The sequence below is a fragment of the Rhinoraja longicauda genome, chromosome 12 (genome assembly GCF_053455715.1).
Source record: "Rhinoraja longicauda isolate Sanriku21f chromosome 12, sRhiLon1.1, whole genome shotgun sequence".
Taxonomy (NCBI): Eukaryota; Metazoa; Chordata; class Chondrichthyes; order Rajiformes; family Arhynchobatidae; genus Rhinoraja; species Rhinoraja longicauda.
In genome coordinates, this window is record NC_135964.1 from 13666480 (window position 1) to 13689754 (window position 23275).

The following is a 23275-nucleotide window of genomic DNA, read 5'->3' on the forward strand; positions in this document are numbered from 1 at the left end:
GGGAGGATTGACCTGTAGAAGTTACAAGACCATTTTTCTTTGTACAACCATTGGAGTGTTTTCCTCTTGACGAGTCCTCAATGCCTCATTGAATTTGATGGTGCCTTGGTATGAAGGTCAGTCACTCTTGCCTCTGCACCTCAATCCCTTTGCCCAAGTGTCGACCAAGGCACAATATTGAGTGTGGTGGTCTTGCCGAAACTCAAGCTGAGTATCGATGAACAGGCAAGTGCTGTTTGATAGCTCCCTCAATTACGCCTTTCAATGATCATTGAACAGATTTGAAAAGAGGCACAACATTTGCCACCCTCCAGTCTTCCGGCACCTCTCTTGTATTTCTGGATGACTTGTAAATTTCAACCAGGGCTCCCGCAATATCCTCTCTAGTTTCCCACAATGTCCTCGGATATATCAGATCAGGCCCTGGAGATTTGTCTACCTTCAAACATGATAGCACCTTCAGAACATCTTCTTCTCAACACTTTTGAGGAATTGCACCCCATTTAAACCCTTCACACTATGATATTCCCAGTCTATATTGGGAAAGTTAAAACCTGCTACCACAACCTTATTTGAGCTGCAGCTGTCTGCAATCTCCCGGCACATTTATTCTTCTAATTCCCGTTGACTCTTCGGGTGTCTGTAGTACACCCCCAACAAGGTTATCCCTTTCTTGTTCCTCAGCTCCACCCATATAGCCTCACTAGACGACCCGTCTATAATGTCACCTCTGATCACTGCCGTGACATCCTCCTTAACCAACAATGCAACCCCCCCCCCCCCTCTGTCCCTCCTGAAGCTCCTGTACCCCAGAACATTGAGCTGCCAGTCCTGCCCCTCCCTTAACCAGGTTTCAGTCATGGCTACAACGTCCCCGTCGCTCGTACCTATCCATGCCCTCAGCTCATCTGCCTTACACGTCAGGCTCCTTGCATTAAAACACGTGCAGTTTCAACCAACCCACCTTCCTCGCTCTCCGCCTTTCACCTGCCTATTCTGTCCACTAACCCTTCCCACACCATCCTCCATACCAACTTCTAGCCTCTCACATGCCTCTGTCCTGCACGATATTCCACCTCCCTGCCAATCTAGTTTACGTGACAATAAAGTATTCCTATTTCTAGGCAGAGCAAAGGGGAAGATACAGAGTGCAGAATATAGTTCTCAGCATTGTAGCACATCAGTTCCACAAAGTCCAATGTCCGCAATGGGGTAGAGGTGAATCAGACAGTACCCTAGCTTATGGAAGGACCGCTCAGAAGCCTGACAAGAGAGGGGAAGAAGCTGTTGCTGAGTCTGGTGGTGCACAATTTCATGGATGGCAATTTGGCTTCAATTGGAGCTGAGATAGCAACCAAGAGAGGCTGAATCTCATGAGTGCCTCACAGCGCCGGAGACCTGGGTATGATCCTGACCTCGGGTTCTGCATAAAGTTCACTTGTTTTCCCTGTGACCACATTGGTTTCCTCCCACATCCCAAAGTTGTGCAGGTTTGTAGGTTAATTAGCTTTGTAAATTGCCCCGTGTGCAAGGAGTGGATGAGAAAGTGGGATAACGTAGAAGTAGTGTGAACAGGTGATCGATGGTCGGCATGGACCCTGTGGGCAGAAGGGCCTGTTTCCATGCTGTATCTCCACACTAAACTAGTCTAATTATTCATTTGCAAAAATTATTAAAAAGTATTAAAAAAAATAATGCAAGCATTGTTTCCCCTTCACGTTCATTATTAAAAATCCAACCAATTAATAGATATAGCACGTAAATTCGGAATGTTCATTTTTATTGATACATTTGTCTTGAAGAGGTGGTATCATGTAAACAATAATTGAATGGACTTTATTCACAGACACCATTTTGTAAACCCCTATATCTTAAAATAAGTTCAGATTTGAACATCCATAAATGTAATCATTTACTATGAAAACAACAGTTCCATTCATGTAAATGCTTAGACGATAATAGCCTAAAAATGACCTCCAGGTGATAAAGCAAAATAGATTTCTTGTATCATTATCCTTTATTCCTCTGATCAATACTACACGTTGATTATTGCAATTATAAATGGCACTTGTTGTATGGCGCAAAGCACACACTTAGCCCATGAAGTTGCTAAGTAGACAAAAAATACAACTTGCTTATGCAGAGAATAGCTCTTCAAAATATCCAAGTATACAAAATATAAAATATTTTAAATATTTAAACACTGCATGAAAAATAGAAACCGTATCAAAATAATTTCTTTAAATCCTTTCCCCCCAAACCCACCACCCCCTCCTGTTGGGGCCTCCTAATGAGATTTCAGACCAATGGTGCCGAGAGGGTAAGCATATGCTTTGCCAAGCACGATCCGATCCCGTAGAAGTTTAAATAAGACATAGTAATTACAAAACAGTATCAAAGCCAAGGAAAGTATATGGTTCCATTTTTCTGACCGAAGCAGAGAGTATAGTTGATACAGGACCATGCTGCCTTCTATCAGGATGAGAAGATTCAGCATCCGTAATGGCTTGTGGAATAAAAACTGGAAAAAAGAGAAAAACATCAGTTCAACTTTTTCAGTGGAAGACACAGAGTGCTGGAGTAACTCAGCAGGTCAGGCAGATATCAGGAGAACATGGATAGTTGACATTTCAGGTCTGGCTCGTATCTGCCTCCATCAGGCCTCTGAGGATTCAAAGAATGGTCTCAACCTGAAACGTTACCTATCAATGTTCTCATGAGATGCTGCCCGACTTACTGAGTTACTGCAGCAATTTGTATCTTTTTTTTAAACCAGCATCTGCATGGTTCATTTCTATTCTTCGTTCCTCGTTTCTAGTCTTTTCAGCTTTTACCGTACTGTCCTGACTGAATGGAGGGGTATAACCAGTGCTTTTTGCAGATAAAGATGCCGCTACACATATCATTCCTTGTGTCAATGGTGAATCGTTATCTAATAAGCTGCTTAAAGGGCCTGACCGCCTAATTTAATTCATACATTTAAATGTTTAAATCTATATATATTGTTAAAAATAATAAGACCGCCCCAGCAACCAGACAATAAAAACACTGGGTATAACAATTATAAATCGGCTGAACAAGAAGAGCACAGCTAAATTGAAGTGCTCCATCCAGTCAACTTGAGCAAGTAACAAAAGAAGCAGAACACAAGTCACATCACCAGAATACAGTTGTGGTGTTACCTACAAATCTAATTCCTTTAGAAACAAGTTAACATTGGATTGTTTTTCTCTGGAAAATAAGGGGTTGAGGGGAGCTCTGATATACATATATACAATTATGAGAGGCATAGACAGGGTAGACAGTCAGAACCTTTTTCCCAGGATGGAAATTACAAAGATTAGAGGACATATCTTCAAGGTGAGAGGGGAAAAGTTTAAAAAGATGTGCAGGACAACAGACTTTGTTTTGCATACAATACACAAAGTACGGAAAGAGTCGCCACGTATCTGGCGGCGACAAAGTTACAAAGTACTCCTGAAAACTCCCTCTTTGTTCACAAGGATAACATATTTTAAACACTGTTGGTGTCTTTATGTTCCTGAGTTTCTCTGACCACCCTATTTGACTACACAAATTAACAAGGAGTCTAGATGGATCAGAAGACTGGTGCAGTCATGACCAATCTTTTTCAGCACCACATGGTAGATGTCAGGGCTACTGGGCAGTATTCATTGAGACAGGTGGCTCTGCTTTTACTGGGGACTGGAATGAAGCAAATGGGGGCAGCAGACTGTTGAAGGGATAATGTCAGTGAAGACTGTGGCCAGTTGATTGGTGCACAATTTCAGAGCCCATCTGGGGACTCCATGCAGGCTGGCACCTTTCCGAGAATTTACCCTGGTGAAAGCAGATCTAACTTCTGCCTCCAAAATGTTTGGAACTTGTCTAGTTTGCCTCTTCAAAATGGGCATACAAGGAATTGAGATTATCCGCTAGAGATGAGTAGTTGACAGAGATCACGCCTGATTTTGGTCTGTAATCCATAGGTACTGCAACAGGATCAATGTGATTTGGGGCTACAAGACGATACGACATAGGAGGAGAATTAGACCATTCGTCCCATCAAGTCTACGCTGCCATTCAGTTATGGCTGATCTATCTTTCCCTCTCAAACCCATTCTCGTCTTCTCCCCATAACCTTTGATACCCATACTAATCAAGAACCTGCCTTAACTAGACATATGATGAAAGAATAGAGCGACTGGGTTTATATTCACTGGAATTTAGAAGGATGAGAGGGGATCATAGAAACATATAAGATTTTTAAGGGATTGGACAGGCTTGATGCAGGAAAAATGTTCCCTATGTTGGGGGAGTCCAGAAAAAGGGGTCACAGTTTAAGAATAAGGGGTAGGCCATTTAGGACTGAGATGAGGAAAAACCTTTTCACCCAGAGAGTTGAATCTGTGGAATTCTCTGTCACAGAAGGCAGTGGAGACCAATTCACTGGATGTTTTCAAGAGAGAATTAGATTTAGCTCTTAGGGCTAAAGGAATCAGGGGATTATGGAGAGAAAGCAGGAACGGGATACTGATTTGGATGATCTGCCATGATCATATTGAATGGCTGAATGGCCTACTCCTGCACCTATTTTCTATGTTTCTAAAAATACCCAATGTCTCTGCCTCCACAATTGCCTGTGGCAATGAGTTTCACAGATTCACCACCCTCTGGCGAAAGAGATTCCTCATGTCTATTTTGAAAGTATGTCCCATTACTCTGAGGTTGTGCTCTCAAACGTTAGTAAATTGACCGAATTAACTCGGTAACTAATTAGGTATGGTTGAGAAGTGGAGAGCAGAAAGTAAAAGTAGTGGCGGCCAAATTTCACCAAGAGCATTGAAGCATGCTCAAATTCAAACTTGCTCTATAGAAAATACAAAGTACGGAAAGAGTTGTCACATATCTGGCGCCATAATCCCATCCTATTGCTCAAGGTTCATATCTACTACAACTTGAGCTCTTTAAAAGCAGCCCCTCTATAGTTCATTAGGCATCCCAATCTCCAAGATAACAATTCCATAAGCACGAGTGTTATGCAGTAATTACTTACATAAAATCTGGCATGTGAGACATCGGAAGGCACTGCTACATTATACGGACCAACAGCTTTATAAAGGCACCGATTGTGTCGAACCAGCACACCCTGTGGCCAAATTGTTGTGTCAGACCATCTGAAAGCAAATTTAAAATGTAAATATATTAACACATGCATAACAAAAGCTTTCATTGCACCTCATGCACATGATAATAAACTAAACTAATATAATGGCCTGGAGTCCAAGTACAATGGATGGCGGTAAAACAAGATACTCAAGAAGATAGACACTAAATGCTGGAGTAACTCAGCGGGACAGGCCGTATCTCTGGAGAGAAGGGCGGGGGAGGATGGGACAGAGCCTGGCAAGTGATAGATGGATGCAGGTGAGGGGGTGTGATTGTCACTTACACCACCCATCTGCCAAGAGCAAGGGGTGAAAAGGAGACTAAATGGTGTCAGACGAGAAGAGAAATACAAAGCAAGAGGGAGGGATGGAGGAGGAAGGGGGCGGGGATAGTGCGAGAAATGGGCGCACTATAGGTTGGAATGGGAGGGGAGTTCAGTCGCTGAACATTTACTCTATTTAAATACACATTGCTTTAATTATACACCTCAATATATTTTAAAGCAAAAACCAATGAAATTTAGCCAAAGGTAGATTTAATTAAAAACCAAATGAAATTTTACATTAGTGAAAATGCCAAAAAAGAACAAATTAATAATTATAATTATGTAATTTTCTATATAATAAATATCATAATTTATAATTAATTATAAAGTCATTTAAAATTCCTATTTTAATTTTAATTCTTATTGTCAAGCTCTGCCAATAAAAGTTTTTATTTTTAAGAGCGGTAATTTTACACTCCCCAATATCCTGAGCGTAACTTCATTTTAAACTATCATAGGACCACTTGTATAAGAAAATAACTGCAGATGCTGGCACAAATCGAAGGTGTTTATTCACAAAATGCTGGAGTAACTCAGCAGGTCAGGCAGCATCTCAGGAGAGAAGGAATGGGTGACGTTTCGGGTCGAGACCCTTCTCCAGCATTTTGTGAATAGGACCACTTGAACTCTTCACACTCTGCAGCCTACCATGCCTACATTAAATCAGAAGAGCTCTGCCCAGTTCTAAGTTTACAATGGCCCAGTGAGATTTACAAGGGCCTGCATGAACATAATGCTTACATGTGCTGTGGCGTATTACTGTAAGAACCGTGCTCCATCTTCTGCCATTTCCCCAGGTGAGCAGCTGATTTGTGGAGTAGATCACAGTACCTGGGAGGCAGTAGTTGACTCATTAACATCACAAAGGCATTTACCCAAACCATGATGAGATGCTCACAGGACCACCGCATGTCATAGTACTGTGTACTCTGTAACAAAGAGTCAGGTTAGAAAACATCACAAATACAGCGTCCAAAAACAGACTGGTTTAGATAGTATGAATAAACCATTCATGTAATAATTTTAAAGTTTCATCCAGTGGTTCTGCATTTTGCCCCGCATTATTACATTTAGCAGATGCTGGCTTACAAAAAGAGAGACAATTAACAATTGATTCTGAGGGTCACAATCAAGTCTCAGGTCAAATGTGACCCTCAGCAATATTGAAGATGCGGTAAGAAAGGACAGTGCTGGCATAACTCAGTGGGTCAGGCAGCACCTCTGAAGATCATAGATTGGCAACATTTCAGATTGGGACCCTTCTTCAGTTCTCCAGAAATGCTGCCTGACCCGCCGAGTTAGTCCAGCACTTAAAAAACTTTTAATTTTAGTTTAGTTTAGAGATACAGCGTGGAAAGAGGCCCATTGGCCATGCAGACCATCAATCACACGTTCACACTAGATCTATGTTGTCCCACATTCTCATCCACTCACCACAAACGGGGGGGGGGGGGGGCAATTTTCAGTGGCCAATTAACCTACAAACCTGCACGTCTTTGGGATGTGGGAGGTGACCCGGACGGAATCCATGCCATCACAAGGAGAACGTACAAACTCCACACATGCAGCACCCGAGGTCAGGATTGAACCAGGATCTCTGGCGCTGTGAGGCAACAGCTCTATCAGCTGCACCACTGTGCCACCCTGCCCATGGTACAAACTAGGTGTTGCTAGTGTATGTAATTCACTTACTGGAAATGAAGTGATTCTTTGCCCAAGTCTGACAGCTGGTTTATTAGGTGCTTGGAAAAGCCACGTAGACAAGGTTTGACAAATCACTGAACAGGTTTTTTGACAGTCTACAAAGGGCATTTCATGTAGACCAGCAGGGCTCCTGGATTTATGTCTGAGCTGAATTCACCAATTTCCTCCAGGCATCAGTTTGAAATTGTTGGGAGCAGCTTCAGACAGAGTTGGGGAGGGGGAGAATGACAACACTAGGAATATTGAGAGCAAAAGTAGAAAAATTGAGCCACTTGGGATAATTAGTGGAATGCAGGTACATGTTAAGCTATACCACTTCTGTCTTTCAAGTATGGTCATTTAATGTTTGTAGATATCATGTTCCATGATGTTCTATGTGAATTCTTATCCAGATTTGTTGGTCACATTACACATCCGATCGAAAACAAAATTGTGTTTTTTGTAGACTTTCAAAAGTGAAATTACACAAGGTTCAGGAATTTATTCCAATATCAATATAGCCAAATTGTTGAACACAAACCACCTTGCTAAGCCATCATTTATATTTGTCTCTATTGCAGTACCTGTAATTTTGAGGTAAAGACTTGGCTATGTTTTCAGCAGTATTCCCTTTGCTAATTGCAGCACATCATCATTGCTATTGGTTCTGTTGGGCACTATTTAGACTTTAGAGATACAGCATGGAAAAAGGCCCTTCGGCCCACCGCGTTGACGCCGATCAGCGATCACCCCGTACAGGGCGCAGCGGTAGAGTTACTGCCTTACAGCGAATGTAGTGCCCGAGACCCGGCTTCGATCCCGACTACGGGTGCTGTCTGTATGCAGTTTGTATGTTCTCCCTGTGACCTGCGTGGGTTTTCTCCGAGATCTTCGGTTTCCTCCCACACTCCAAAGACGTACAGGTATGTAGGTTAATTGGCTTGGTAAATGCAAAAATTGTCCCTAACGGGTATAGGATAGTGTGTTAATGCGCGGGGATCACTGGTCAGCACGGACCCGGTGGGCCGAAAGGGCCTGTTTCCGCGCTGTATCTCTAAACTAAACATAGAAAATAGGTGCAAGAGTAGGCCATTCAATATGATCATATCTGATCATCCAAAATCAGTACCCCGTCCCTGTTTTTTTCCCATATCCCTTGATTCCATTAGCCCTAAGAGCTAAATCTAGCTCTCTCTTGAAAACCAGCGCTATCCTACACACTAGGGACACCTTTTTTACTGATGCCAAGTAACCTATTTGTAGGGTGAAAGGAAATCGGAGCAACCAGAGAAAGCCCACGTGGTCACAGGGAGAACGTACAAACTCCATACATGTGTTTTCAGGATGGAACCCAGGTCTATGGCGCTGTAAGGCAGCAACTCTACCGCTGCACCACCATGCTGCCCTTTAGAGGCGATACATGTACTGTGCTAGCACTGGCGTAGTGCTGGTTGCACCTGGTCCCATAACAGTTTCTCACAGGCATCTACATAATTTACAGTGACATTTCACCGTAGTTGACACAGTATTTCATCGGAACCTAAGTTCAGGCTCATTCGGCACACAAACTCCCATTTTATTGTTGAGCAGCAGAGTAGTTTGCCCTGGTACCCTATTTTCTCAGCCAACATAAAAGATGACCCTGGATTATTCTGTCATAATCATAGGAACAGGCCCTTTGGCCCACAACGTCCGTGCTGACCACGATGCCAAGCTAAACTAATCTCCTCTGCCTGTACATGACCATATCTCTCCATTCCCTGCATATCCATGTGCTGTCTAAAAGCCTCAACACCAGGATCATATCCGCCTCCACCACCACCCCTAGCAGCGCGTTCCAGGTGCCCACCACCCTTTCTCCCCTGATGATCTGCATCATTTTCTCAGATTTCCTGTATCGGCTGCATTTTGCTATTAAAAAAAAAGCAATAATAACCATTCAGCTCACTTCATCAATTATGTTAAATACAGAAAATCAGTCGTAGAGGTAATCCCGAGAGAACTCACCTTAACAAAACAAAGAGGCAAAAATGCTACATAGTAGGCACTAAATAGTGAATTGAAGAGAACTTCTTTTATCCTTTTATTAAAATCAATTTTCAAACATTCAACCTCGTTCCGGATAAGATCTGGAGATAGTGGGCAGGTGTGATCGGGAATGGATGTTGGATTATTAAACTGTTCTCTGAATGATTCTCGGAGAAGCGTGAAGAAGTCCTTTGGCCTGATGGTGCCCGTATCGAGCTGGTCATTTAATAGAAAACCACAGTCGGCGGGCAGTGGCTGGATCCGATTATCTTGGTGGAAGCAACACAGCGGCACGTAAACACCAAACCTGGAGGAGGAATGAACAAACTAGAATTAGTAAACTACGTTAATCAAGCAATCTGCTATGTTGATTAGGGCAGAGCAAGCGAACAGGGCTAAGAGCTGAGGATTCAAGAAAGCAACAATGGACGATGACAGGATTACTTAGAACGAGAGGAAGGGAATGGAAAGAATGAAAGCGATAGACAAAATGCTGGAGTAACTCAGTGGGACAGGCAGCATCTCTGCATAGAAGAAATGGGTGATGTTTCGGGTCGAGACCCGTCTTCAGACTCTAGTTCTACAGCAATAGGGGCAAGAACATGAATGCAAGTCAGAGGATAGACGCACACTGTGTCTTTAGGACATGAGAATATTCTATATACACAAAGAAATGATGCAGCTCGACAAGACTTTGGTTCGACCGCATTTGGAGTATTGCCCGTCGTGCTGGTCGTATTGCAGGTAGGACGTGGAGGCTTTAGAGAGGGTGTTTACAGAGATTTGCAGAGGACATTTACCAGAATGATGACTGGATTAGAGGGTTTCAGCAACGGTGAGAGGTTGGAGAGGCTTGGATTGTATTCTCTGGAGGATTGGAGGTTGACAAGAGACCCGATAGAAGTATATAAAATTATGAGAGTCATAGAGTAAACAGTCACCCTTTTCCCCAGGGTGGAAATGTCAACAAATAAAGGGTACAGCTTAAAGTGAGAGGGACAACGTTTAAAGGAGATGTGCAGAGCAAGGATTTCTTTTACAGTAGATACCAGGAACGTGCTGCCAGGGGTGGTGGTGGAGGTAGATATAATAGTAGCATTTAAGGGGTCTTTAAATAGGCATATGGATATGAAGGAAATGGATCACAAGTATTGGCAGAGGAGATTAATTAAACTTAGCATAATATTCGGCACAAACATTGTGGGCTGTTCCTATGCTGTACTTTATGTTCCTTTTTCAATTATACAAATATAAAATTAGATACATAAATAGACATAGCATATGAGAAGAATGTAATGAATAGGGACAGTGAATACAATTGACCAATTATATTCACAAACAGAAACACAAGGAACTGCAGATGCTGGAATCTTGAGCAAAACACTGTGCTGGAGTAACACAGCAGATCAGGCAGAATTTCTGGCGGGAATGGTGAGATGATGTTTCGGGTCGGGACCATTCTTCAGACTGATGGACATGAGGGGAGAAAGCTGGAAAAGAGAGGGGGGGGGGGGGGACAAGGCCTGGCAAGTGATAGGTAGATACAGGTGAGGGTGGGTATGATTGGCAGAGGGGTGGAGGTGAAAAGGAGACAAAAGGGCATCAGATATGGAGAGAAGCGGGCAAGTAAAATGTAAAGCTGCACAGAGGGAACGGCAGGGAAGATCCCCAAACCCTTCTCCAGGAAACAAAGTTCATTATTCATGAACGGACAGCATGAAATTGCATTTAGTGTGCAGATAAGTTGTAAAATCCTGGGGTGTAGTTGATGATTACGTGCAGAGAATAGGATGGGTTAGGAAGGAACTAACGTGTTACAGGGTATAGATGGCCAGCACGGTGGGCCAAAGGGCCTCGCTCTGCGTCAGTGATGGTTTTACGTTTTTAGTCAATCTCGTCTATGCAAATATTGGTTGCATTTCTGAAAGCATTCCACCAATGTTAAACTGACAAACCTTTCATTGCCAGCTGTCTTCTTATTTTGAAAAGGGCTGCAAGATTTGTAATTCTTCAATCCTTGGTACCACTGATGTAGTTTTAGTTTAGTTTAGAGGTACAGCATGAACCAGGCCCATCGAGTCCTTGCCGACCCTCAATTACCCATTCACACTAGTTCTACTTTATCTCACTGTCTCATCCACTCTCTACACACTAGAGACAATTTACAGTGGCCAATTAACCGACAAACCCGCACGTCTGGGACGTGGGAGGAAACCGGAGCACCAGGAGGAAACCCACGTTGTCACAGGAAGAATGTGCAAACTTCACACAGACAGCACCCGAGGTCAGGATCGAAGCCGGGTCTCTGGCGCTGTGAGGCAGCGGCTCTACCATCTCACCACCATGTATTTGAAGGGATCTGAATGACCACAGCCAGTACCTCTTCACTCAACCCCATTTTCCTCAACAGCACTCCTGCATCCCACGTGGATGGACGCCGTGCACTTTTCAAATCTTCCATTCTTTATTTGGCTTTATTTTTCTCTTAATCTCATCGAGCAACTTTCTCAGTCTTTGGAAAACACCAGTGCCAGCTCATCTCTTCTCAAGTACTGTGTGCAGCTTCGAAGCTAGGGCTCCACCTAGTCTCAATGCGCGGTACTGCAGCTGACCAGAAATGCAAAATATAAAACAAGATGCTGGGAGTATTCAGCAGCTCAAGTAGCAATCAATGCTTCAGATCGATGACCTTTCATTCATTTATTATTCCCGCACAGATAGATAATAGGTGCAGGAGGAGGCCATTCGGCCCTTCGAGCCATCACCACCAGATTATGGTATTGGTATATTATTGTCATCTGTCGGAGTCATACAGCATGAAAACAGGCCCATCAGCCCAAATGCCCATTCTGCACTAGTCCCACCAGCTCTGCATTTGGCCCATACGTATCCCTCTAAATCTATCCTATCATGCACCTGTCTAAATGTTTCTTAAACATTGTGAAAGTACCTCCTCCGGCAGCTCGTGCCACTCTTTATCTAAAATGTTACCCCTCAGGTTCCTATTAAATCTCCTCCCCTCCTCACTTTAAACCAGAGTCCTCTGGTTCTCAATTCCACTACTCTGGGCAAGAGACATTGTGCATTTACCTGATCTACTTCTCCTCACGATTTTGTACACCTCTGTAAGATCACCCCTCATCCTCCTGCGCTCCATGGAATAGAATGCTAACCTGCTCAATCTCTCTCTATAGTTCAGGCCCTTGAGTCCTGGCAACTTCCTCGTAATACATCTCTGCACACTCTCCAGCTGACCCGTTATACTGGAAAAACTGTTTTGCGTGCTATCCAGGCCAATCAGAAAGGAAAGAGAACAAAATAGAGTGGTACAGCTACGGAGATAGAGTGGATTAAAAAAAGTGCAAGGGTGGCAACAAGGTAGACTGGGAGATCAGGCATTAATCCTTTGCATATAAGAGGTCTGTTCAAGAGTCTGATAAGAGAGGGGAAGAAGCTGTTCTTGAATCTGGTGTTGTTAGCTTTCAAGCTTTTGTATCTTGTGCCCAAGGGTACAAGAGGGAATGACTGGGCTGTGACTGGTCCTTGTTTATGTTAGCTGAGGCGAGGTGTGAGGTGTAGATGGAGTTGATGGGGGCTGGTCTACATGATGGACTGGGCCATGTCCAAAGTCTCTGTACTGTGCTGCAGACAGTCTGAAGAGTCGTCTCGATAAAATGTCACCCATTCCTTTTCTCCAGAGATGCTGCCAGTCCCGTTGAGTTACTCCAGTATTTCATGTCTATCTTATGGGCAGAGTAGTTGCCGCACCAAGCTGTGATACATCCTGATAGGATGCTTTATGTGGTGAATCTGTAGACGTTGGCAAGAGTCATTGAAGACATGCTGAATTTCCATCGTCTTTGAGGATAATGTGCTTAATTTTAACTTTATTACCACATTTCCACAGCTAACCACTCACCAGCACACCAGCCTTGGATCCCACACCAATAGTCACTCTGTCCACAAGGATACATGTCCCCTGCAGCCTCTACATTGATCGGGGTCATTCTGCCACTGATGGCAGAATCTCAAGAATCAAAAATGGCAAGTCTGTACTGTACCTTCCTGAACGGTTAACTCTCGCTCATGAGTGCTAGCATCTTGCACGTTGGCAAGGAACGTCACGGGTCAGCGTGTGTGCAGTAGATTGGATACACCGTCCAATCAGAGGACGGTGATGCGGGACTTGGCCGGACTCAATAGGCAATAGGTGCAGGAGTAGGCCATTCAGCCCTTCGAGCCAGCACCGCCATTCAATGCGATCATGGCTGATCACTCTCAATCAGTACCCCGTTCCTGCCTTCTCCCCATACCCCCTCACTCCACTATCCTTAAGAGCTCTATCCAGCTCTCTCTTGAAAGCATCCAACGAACTGGCCTCCACTGCCTTCTGAGGTAGAGAATTCCACACCTTCACCACTCTCTGACTGAAAAAGTTCTTCCTCATCTCCGTTCTAAATGGCCTACCCCTTATTCTTAAACTGTGGCCCCTTGTTCTGGACTCCCCCAACATTGGGAACATGTTTCCTGCCTCTAATGTGTCCAATCCCCTAATTATCTTATATGTTTCAATAAGATCCCCCCTCATCCTTCTAAATTCCAGTGTATACAAGCCTAATTGCTCCAGCCTTTCAACATACGACAGTCCCGCCATTCCGGGAATTAACCTAGTGAACCTACGCTGCACGCCCTCAATAGCAAGAATATCCTTCCTCAAATTTGGAGACCAAAACTGCACACAGTACTCCAGGTGCGGTCTCACCAGGGCCAGGACTCAGTCTGAAAGACTCCAGCCGTTTTGTGTACGTCACCATGTTTCAAGTTCAAAGTTAATGAGTAAATTACCGATAAATTACTTTTTCCGTTGTCGTTATTGTTCTGGGCAATACATAACATTTACCATGCCTCCAGCCATTACTTCCCAAACTTTCGAAATAAGCAGGTGACTCATTGTAACTTTTATAAAATCATCGCTTTACAATAACTGTTGGATAATTTTTACGAGTACAGGTCACATGGTTAAAATCCACTTATTCTGATGAGGCAACAGTAATATAAAGGAACACTCACGGGTATCCAAGGAATAGGAGATTCAGCACAGAATGATTTCTAAAAAGATTAACAAGCGTCCAGCATAAAACCCAGCCACACATCGTGAGGAGTACCAAGCGAGCCACTATCACCAACGTGTATCGCACCACCGAGGTTGCACTGGTTTGGGATGCCTGTAAGAAAAATTTACACTAATTGAGAAGATTCAAAGTACAGATCCTGGAGGGCAGCATGAGATCAAGGACCAGAGTCCAAGGACCATGTTAGGGCCAGTTTGACCCACTGCAGTTTCAAGCTAGATGCTATTTCATGTTCAGACTCACATATATCACGCTGGTGAACACAAGTCCTTCGCTGCATGATAACGGAGTAGTGATACACTACTGAGGGGAGGTGCAATTACGAAGAAACTAGTGAATAACTGTCTTTAAATCTGACTAAAAGTATCAAAGACACAAAGTGCTGGGGTGACTCAGCGGGTCTCTGGAGTATGTATTCCCCAGAATTGCTGCCTGGCTACAGGACACTGTGTCTTTTTCAGTGAACCAACATCCGCAGTTCCGTGAGTCTAAACGTATCAGCACCTAGTTTCCCACAGCTAAAATAATCACATTTCTCATGAATGGCTGACATAACAGTATATGAAGGACCAGATTTACAGCCAAATCACACATATGCAAACAAACACACAAAATAGCAACTAGCCTCATTAGTTTAGGAAGTTTTCGCTGCTTTTGGAATGTCTTCAAAGCTACTGCCATTCTAGAAAATCAGCCCAAAGACCGGAGAAAAATCACAACTGAAAGCACATATCTCCCACAGCTTCAAAACATCAGCTACATTTTTATTAGTAAAGAACTTCATAAGGATTCAGCTTTGGCAATCTTACAATTAGACAAAAATGGCCAGTTAAATCCAGGTCATTGCTTTGCTTGAAGTATCACAAATAAAAGCCAGCTATAAAATCCAGACATGCCCTTGAAAGTTCACTCACAATATCACAAAATGGCGAAAGTTCACTCACTCGCATTTATCAGGCTGTATGAGAACAGCAGCATTTGATCAGCATGGCTGCCTCACGAGAGATGATGTAATGTTGTTCTACGGGCTTTCACAGGTACCAGCTTCTATTCAGGCAGGCAATGTATACTGGTGCAAAACAGCTTGAAAGATGCTATGAATTTTCCAGAGACTCTACTCACCTCTGAAATGAGGGTCCACACCAGTCTTCGGGCCAGCATTATGGTAATAAATGCTGCCAAATGATAGTCAATCAAATGAAAGTTCTACAAGAAAGAAAAATTACATGTTAAGTAAAACATCCATTTTTCATCACTTAAGAGTCATGAATGTTGTCTGCTGTGCATAGTCTTTTCCACCACCCAACCCCATGAGTTACTCCAGCACTTTGTATCATAGCGTCTTGGCCCAACTTGGCCATCTACATTAGTCCCATCTATCTGCGTTTGGCCCAAATCCCTCAAAACCTGTCTGATCCATGTACCTGCCTGCTTCTTAAGGGATTGGATACGCTAGAGGCAGGAAACATGTTCCCGATGTTGGGGGAGTCCAGAACCAGGGACCAAAGTTTAAGAATAAGGGGTAGGCCATTTAGAATTGAGATGAGGAAAAACTTTTTCAGCCAGAGATTTGTGAATCTGCGGAATTCTCTGCCTCAGAAGGCAGTGGAGGCCTATTCTCTGGATGCTTTCAAGAGAGAGTTAGACAGCTCTTAAAGATAGCGGAGTCAAGGGGTATGGGGAAAAGGCAGGAATGGGGTACTGATTGGGGATGATCAGCCATGATCACAATGAATGGCAGTGCTGGCTCAAAGGGCCTACTCTTGCACCTATTGTCTATTGTCTTTTAAACATTGCGATAGTACATGCCTCAACTACCTCCTCGGGCAGCTCGTTCCATACACCCACCGCCTTTTTTACAAAAAAGTTAACCCTCAGATTCTTGTTACATTTCCCCCCCCCCCTCAACTTAAACCTATATCCTCTGGTTCTCGATTCTCTTACTCGGGGCAAGAGACACTGTGTGTCTACCCGATCTAATCCTCTCATGGTTTTGTACACCTCTATAAGATCATCCCTCATCCTCCTGTGCTCCAAGGAATAGAGACACAGCTTGCTCAACCACTTCCCATAGCTCAGACCCTCAAGTCCTGGCAACACCCTCAAGTGTCTTTGATACTTTTAGTCAAATTTAAAGACACTTGGCTCCATTCACAAAATAACCACGGGCCCCCTAAAGGAAAGTTCTATTCAGGAGATCAGGTACATGCACGTAAGCAGGAACTGCTGTTGGAGGTATTTGATTCACTAGTTCTTCTGCCTATTACGTTAATTTATGCAATAGATGCAGAGAACGGTGTGAATACTCAGTAGACCAGGCAGCACCCGTGGAACGAGAAACAGTTCACATTTCAGCTCTAAGACTCTTCACGTCTGCGCGTGGATCAACAGCAAGTAACAGGGGTTTCGGATCCGAAGGGTTAACTCTGTCTCCCATTCAGCAGGCGCTGCCTGACCCGCTGAGTGCTTCAAGCTATCTCTGTTTTTATTTCAGATTCCCAGCATCCATAGATTTTCTGATTTTTATTTGCTAATGAATTATACAATCCCGTTATCAAGTGCCGTTGCATCGTCGACAGTCATTGTTGGATGCGGCCAATAACCAGATTCATCTCCTTTGGTAAGGAGAGACATTAGCTTGGATGCTGTAGAATCTGTATGGGCAGAAAACGCTTGTTGGAGTTGTGTACAGACCACTAAACAGCAGTAGTGAGGTTGGGGATAGCTTCAAACCGGAAATTAGGTATGCGTGTAGCAAAGGTACAGCAGTTATCATGGATGACTTTAATCTACATATGGATTAACCAAATTGGTAACAACACTGAGGAGGATTTCCTGGAGTGTATACGGGATGATTTTCTCACCCAATGTGCAGAAGAACCAACAAGAGGGCAGGGCATCCTAGAGTGGGTATTGTGTAATGAGGAAGGATTAGTTAGTGATCTTATTGTGCAAAGCCCCTTGGGCAACAGTGACCATAATATGGTAGAATTCTGCATTAAGATGGAGAGTGACACAATTAATTCAGAGACAATGGTCCTGAACTTAAAGGAGACTTTGATGGTTTGAGATGGGAATTGGCTAGGATAGACTGGTAAATGATACTTAAAGGGTTGACGGTGGATATGCAATGGCAAAGATTTAAGGATCGCATGATGAATTACAATTGTTCATCTCTGCTGGCGTAAAAATAAAACAGGGAAGGCGGCTCAACTGTGGCTAATGAAGGAAATTAGGGATAGTGTTCAGTGCAAGGAAGAGGCATATAAATTGGCCAGAGGAAGCAGCAAACCAGAGGACTGGGAGAAATTTAGAATTCAACAGAGGAGGACAAAGTGGTTAATTAAGAGGGGGGAAATAGAGCATGCGTGGAAAATAAAGCATGCGGGGAATATAAAAACTGACTGTAAAAGCTTCTATAGATATGTGAAGAGGAAAAGATTAGTGAAAACAAATGTAGGTCCCTTACAGTCAGAAACAGGTGAATTTATAATGGAAACAAGGAAATGGCTGACCAGTTAAACAAGTACTTTGCTTCTGTCTTCACTATGGAAGACACAAACAATCTCCCAGAAATACAAGGGGACTGAGGATCTAGTGGGAGGGAGGAACTGAAGGGAATCCACATTAGTCAGAAAATGGTGTTAGGTAAACTGTTGGGACTGAAGACAGGTAAATCCCCAGGGCCTGATGGTCTGCATCCCAGAGTACTCAAGGAGGTGGCCCTAGAAATCGTGGATGCATTGGTGATCATTTTCCAATGTTTTTTATCGACTCTGGATCAGTTCCTGTGGACTGGAGGGCAGCCAATGTAACTCCACTTTTTAAGAAAGGGAGAGACAAACAGGGAATTGTAGACCAGCTGGCCTCAGTAGTGGAGAATATGCTTGCGTAGATTTTTAAAGATGTAATAGCAGCGCATTTGGAAAGCAGTGACAGGATCAGTCAAAGTCAGCATGGATTTATGAAGAGGAAATCATGCTTGACTAATCCTTTGGAATTTTTTGAGGATGTAACAAGTAGAATGGATAAGGGAGAGCCAGTGGATGTGGTGTATCAAGGTCCCACACAAGAGATTAGTGTGCAAAATTAGAGCACATGGTATTGGGGGGTAGGGTATTGACATGGATAGAGAACTGGTTAGCAGACAGGAAGCAAAGAGTAGGAATTAACGGATCCTTTTCAGAATGCCAGGCAGCGACTAGTGGGATTCCGCAAGGTTTAGCGCTGGGACCCGTTATTTACTATATTAACGATTTAGACGAAGGTATTAAATGTAACATCTCCAAGTTTGCGGATGACACAAAGCTGGGTGGCAGTGAGCTATGATGAGGATGCTAGGAGGCTGCAGGGTGACTTGGATAGGTTGGGTGAGTGGGCAGATGCATGGCAAATGCCGTATAATGTGGATAAATGTGAGGTTATCCACTTTGGTGGCAAGAACAAGAAGGCAGGTTATTATCTGAAATGTGTCAGATTAGGAAAAGGGGAGGTGCAACGAGACCTGGGTGTGCTTGCATATCAGTCACTGAAAGTAAGCATGGTACAGCAGGCAGTGAAAAAAGCTAATGGCATGTTGGTCTTCATAGCGAGAGGATTTGAGAAAAGGAGCAAGGAGGTCTTACTGCAGTTGTACAGGGCCCTGGTGAGACCACACCTGGAATATTGTGTGCAGCTTTGGTCTCCTAATTTGAGGAAGGACATTCTTGCTATTGAGGGAGTGCAGTGTAGGTTCACAAGGTTAATTCCCGGGAAGGCGTGACTGACATATGATGAAAGAATGGATCGACTGGGCTTATATTCACTGGAATTTAGAAGGATGAGAGGGGATCTTATAGAAAATTCTTAAGGGATTGGACAGGCTAGGTGCAGGAAAAATGTCCCCGATGTTGGGGGAGTCCAGAACCAGGGGTCACAGTTTAAGAATAAGGGGCAGGCCATTTAGGACTGAGATGAGGAAAAATCTTTTCACCTAGAGAGTTGTGAATCTGTGGAATTCTCTGCCACAGAAGGCAGTGGAGGCCAAGTCACTGGATGTTTTCAAGAGAGTTAGATTTAGCTCTTAGAGCAAAAGGAATCAAGGGATATGGGGAAAAAGCAGGAACGGGGTACTGATTTTGGATGACCAGCCATGATCATACTGAATGGTGGTACTGGATCGAAGGGATGAACGCCCTACTCCTGCACCTATTTTCTATGTTTCTATCTCTAAATTAGCCGGACAGAAGCACCAATTGTAACCACTGCGGTACCAACTGTAACCACAACCCCACTGCAATTTACAGTGGGCTGCAAGTTGTTGTGATTCTGTAAAAGACTTGCTCACCAGTGAGGTAGAAGCTGCAGGATGAAGGTATGGGAACCACCAGACTGTTTTGTAAATGTTGATGTACTGAACGAACAGGGCCATCAACAAGTAAATGAAGAAGAGCAGCTCAAAGACAAGGCAGCCGTCTGTGGGCAGCTCGGGAATGCAGCAATGGCGAACCGGCTCGGGGGTGATCAAGGCAGTAATGGGAGGAGCAGACAGACCAATGGCACTACCATTCCTGAAAAAAACAACACGGCCATTAGAGGAATATGGAACTAACCAACATTAAACAAAGTCATTCACACCAGTGTCATAGATTTCTTAAAAAAACAGTACAAAGCACTTTAAACAAAAAAATTCATTAGAAATATCTCATTAGGGCTTAAGCACTCCCTGAACTGAATGGGTACACTGCAATATCAACACATTACTAACAAGTTTACCACTGATGCGTGTGTTTAGAACAGATGGCCAAATGGTCCTGACTCAAAATATCACCTATCCATATTGGCCTGAGACACTGCCTGACCCGCTGAGTTAATCCAGCACTCTGTGTCTTATTTGGCCAACCTCAAAGTCTAATGGAACTGAAAGCAAGTGGTGAGCCAGATAATCCAGTCAGTGGCGGGATGACCAGTCACTGCCAGTTTGAAGAACCTGTCATATAGCATTAGCCACTCAGTCAGCTGATTTCTGACACATCAAAACATTTCTGTTTATGTCTCCCCAACACCTCTTTCAATATAAAGACAAAGGTACACATGTAAATTAAGGTGGATTGCAAAATATTAAAAACCCAACTGAAACGCTTGGAAACTTTGAAATAACTTTGTGGAACTGTGGCTGACAATAGGCAATAGGTGCAGCAGTAGGCCATTAGGCCCTTCAAGCCAGCACCACCATTCAATGTGATCATGGCTGATCATTCACAATCAGTACCCCGTTCTTGCCTTCTCCCCATACCCCCTGACTCTGATATCTTTAAGAGCTCTATCTAGCTCTCTCCTGCAAGCATCCAGAGAATTGGCCTCCACTGCCTTCTGAGGCAGAGAATTCCACAGATTTACAACTCTCTGACTGAAAAAGTTTTTCCTCATCTCCGTTCTAAATGGCCTACACCTTATTCCTAAACTGTGGCCCCTGGTTCTGGACTCCTCCAACATTGGGAACATGTTTCCTGCCTCTAACGTGTCCAATCCCTTAATAATCTTATATGTTTCAATAAGATCCCCTCTTATCCTAAATTCCAGTATATACAAGCCTAGTCGCTCCAGTCTTTCAACATACGACAGTCCCTCCATTCAGGGAATTGACCTAGTGAACCTATGCTGCACGTCCTCAATAGCAAGAATATCCTTACTCAAATTTTGAGACCAAACCTGCACACAGTACTCCAGGTGCGGTCTCACTAGGGCCCTGTACACCTGCAGAAGGACCTCTTTGCTCCTATACTCAACTCCTCTTGTTATGAAGGCCAACATTCCATTGGCTTTCTTCACTGCCTGCTGTACCTGCATGCTTCCTTTCAGTGACTGATGCACTAGGACACCCAGATCTCGTTGCACATCCCCTTTTCCTAACTTGACACCATTCAGATAATAATCTGCCTTCCTATTCTTACCACCAGTGGATAACATCACATTTATCCACATTAAACTGCATCTGCCATGCATCCGCCCACTCACACAACCTGTCCAAATCACCCTGCAACCTCATAGCATCTTCCTCACAGTTCACGCTGCCACCCAGCTTTGTGTCATCTGCAAATTTGCTAATGTTACTTTTAATCCCTTCACCCAAGTCATTAATGTATATTGTAAATAGCTGTGGTCCCAGCACAGGGCCTTGCGGTACCCCACTAGTCACTGCCTGCCATTCTGAAAGGGACCCATTTATCCCCACTCTTTGCTTTCTGTCTGCCAACCAATTTTCTATCCATGTCGCTGTGTGTGGAGTTGGGTTTAAATCCCTTCATCGGTTTAGTTTAGTTTACTACTGTCATATGTACAAAGGTACAGTGAAAAGCTTTTTTGTTGCATGCTATCCAGTCAGCTGAAAAATTATACATGACTATAATCAAGCCATTTACAGTTTACAGGTAATAAAGGGAATAACATTTAGTGCAAGATAAAGTCCAGAAAAAGTCTGATTAAAGATAGTCCAAGGTATTTATTTCACAAAATGCTGGAGTAACTCACAGGTCAGGCAGCAACTCAGGAGAGAAGGAATGGGTGACGTTTCGGGTCGAGACCCTTTTTCAGACTGATTCAGGGGGGCGGGACAAAGGAAGGATATAGGTGGAGACAGGAAGATAGAGGGAGAACTGGGAAAGGGGAGGGGAAGAGAGGGACAGAGGAACTATCTAAAGTTGGAGAAGTCAATGTTCATACTGCTGGGCTGCAAGCTGCCCAAGCAAAATATGAGGTGCTGTTCCTCCAATTTCCGGTGGGCCTCACTATGGCACTGGAGGAGGCCCATGACAGAAAGGTCAGACTGGGAGTGGGAGGGGGAGTTGAAGTGCTCAGCCACCGGGAGATCAGGTTGATTAAGGCGGACTGAGCGAAGGTGTTGAGCGAAACGATCGCCGAGCCTGCGTTTGGTTTCGCCGATGTAAAGAAGTTGACATCTAGAGCAGCGCATACAATAGATGAGGTTGGAGGAGGTGCAGGTGAACCTCTGTCTCACCTGGAAAGACTGTTTGGGTCCTTGGATGGAGTTGAGGGGGGAGGTAAAGGGGCAGGTGTTGCATCTCCTGCGGTTGCAGGGGAAAGTGCCCAGGGATGGGGTGGTTTGGGTAGGAAGGGACGAGTGGACCAGGGAGTTACGGAGGGAACAGTCTCTGCGGAACGCAGAAGATAGTCCAAGGGTCTCCAACGAGGTAGATAATAGAGCAGAACTGCTCTCTAGTTGGCGATAGGATGGTTCACCAACCTATACCTGATAACAGCCGGGAATAAACTGTAAAGTTTTAGAATTCATCTTCAATTACTATCTGGAATTTGGAAAACAACAACCTTAGTAACAATGATCACAAAACGTACTGCATCATCACAATACCTGCACCAATGTCCTTCAGTGAGAGAAATACCCAGTGCGGCTCCAATGGTTCACTCAAGTGGCCAACGAAAGAGCTGAGCACGCTATGCTCACTACTACACTCAAACAGAATCAAACCCGAACCACCACCTGGCATGGACCTGGGAACCGGAATCAGCCACGGCAAAGACATTCTTAGCCCAGCCACCTGGCAAAGCTCGCCTCACAAATGTCTGGGGCTGGTGAATACATTCAGAGAGCCGTGTCACAGGCTGTCATATGTACAAAGCAGTAGGCTGACATGGTTATACAGACAGTAGCATACCTCACAGACAATTCCTGTGATTAATAGATAAACCATTGTGGCAAAGAAAGGGTAGACAGTCTGAATCTTTTTCCCCCCCAAGATGGAAAAATCAAATACCAGTGGGCATAGGATTAAGGTGAGAGGGCAATGTTTAAAGATGTGCGGGGCAAATAAAAAAAAACTCTTTACACAGTGGGTGGCGAGTGCTGGAATGTGCTGCTGGGGGTGGTGGTTGAAACAAATACATTAGTGGCATTTAAAAGACTTTTGGATAGGCACATGGA

General features: G+C 44.0%; 1 protein-coding gene across 1 annotated transcript in view; it reads right to left on the reverse strand.

Annotated features, from left to right (window-relative positions):
• Positions 1-1800: 1800 nt before the first annotated feature.
• The window catches only part of tmem39a (transmembrane protein 39A), a 44199-nt gene continuing 22724 nt past the window's right edge, over positions 1801-23275 (reverse strand). Inside the window, exons 3-9 of the mRNA XM_078409095.1 lie at positions 19664-19886; positions 15460-15543; positions 14276-14430; positions 9185-9512; positions 6236-6423; positions 5057-5177; positions 1801-2521 (exon numbers count right to left, since the gene is read on the reverse strand). Of these exons, the coding sequence (XP_078265221.1) occupies positions 2288-2521; positions 5057-5177; positions 6236-6423; positions 9185-9512; positions 14276-14430; positions 15460-15543; positions 19664-19886 (1333 nt within the window). The 3' untranslated portion in view covers positions 1801-2287. The remainder of the gene's footprint in view (positions 2522-5056; positions 5178-6235; positions 6424-9184; positions 9513-14275; positions 14431-15459; positions 15544-19663; positions 19887-23275) is intronic.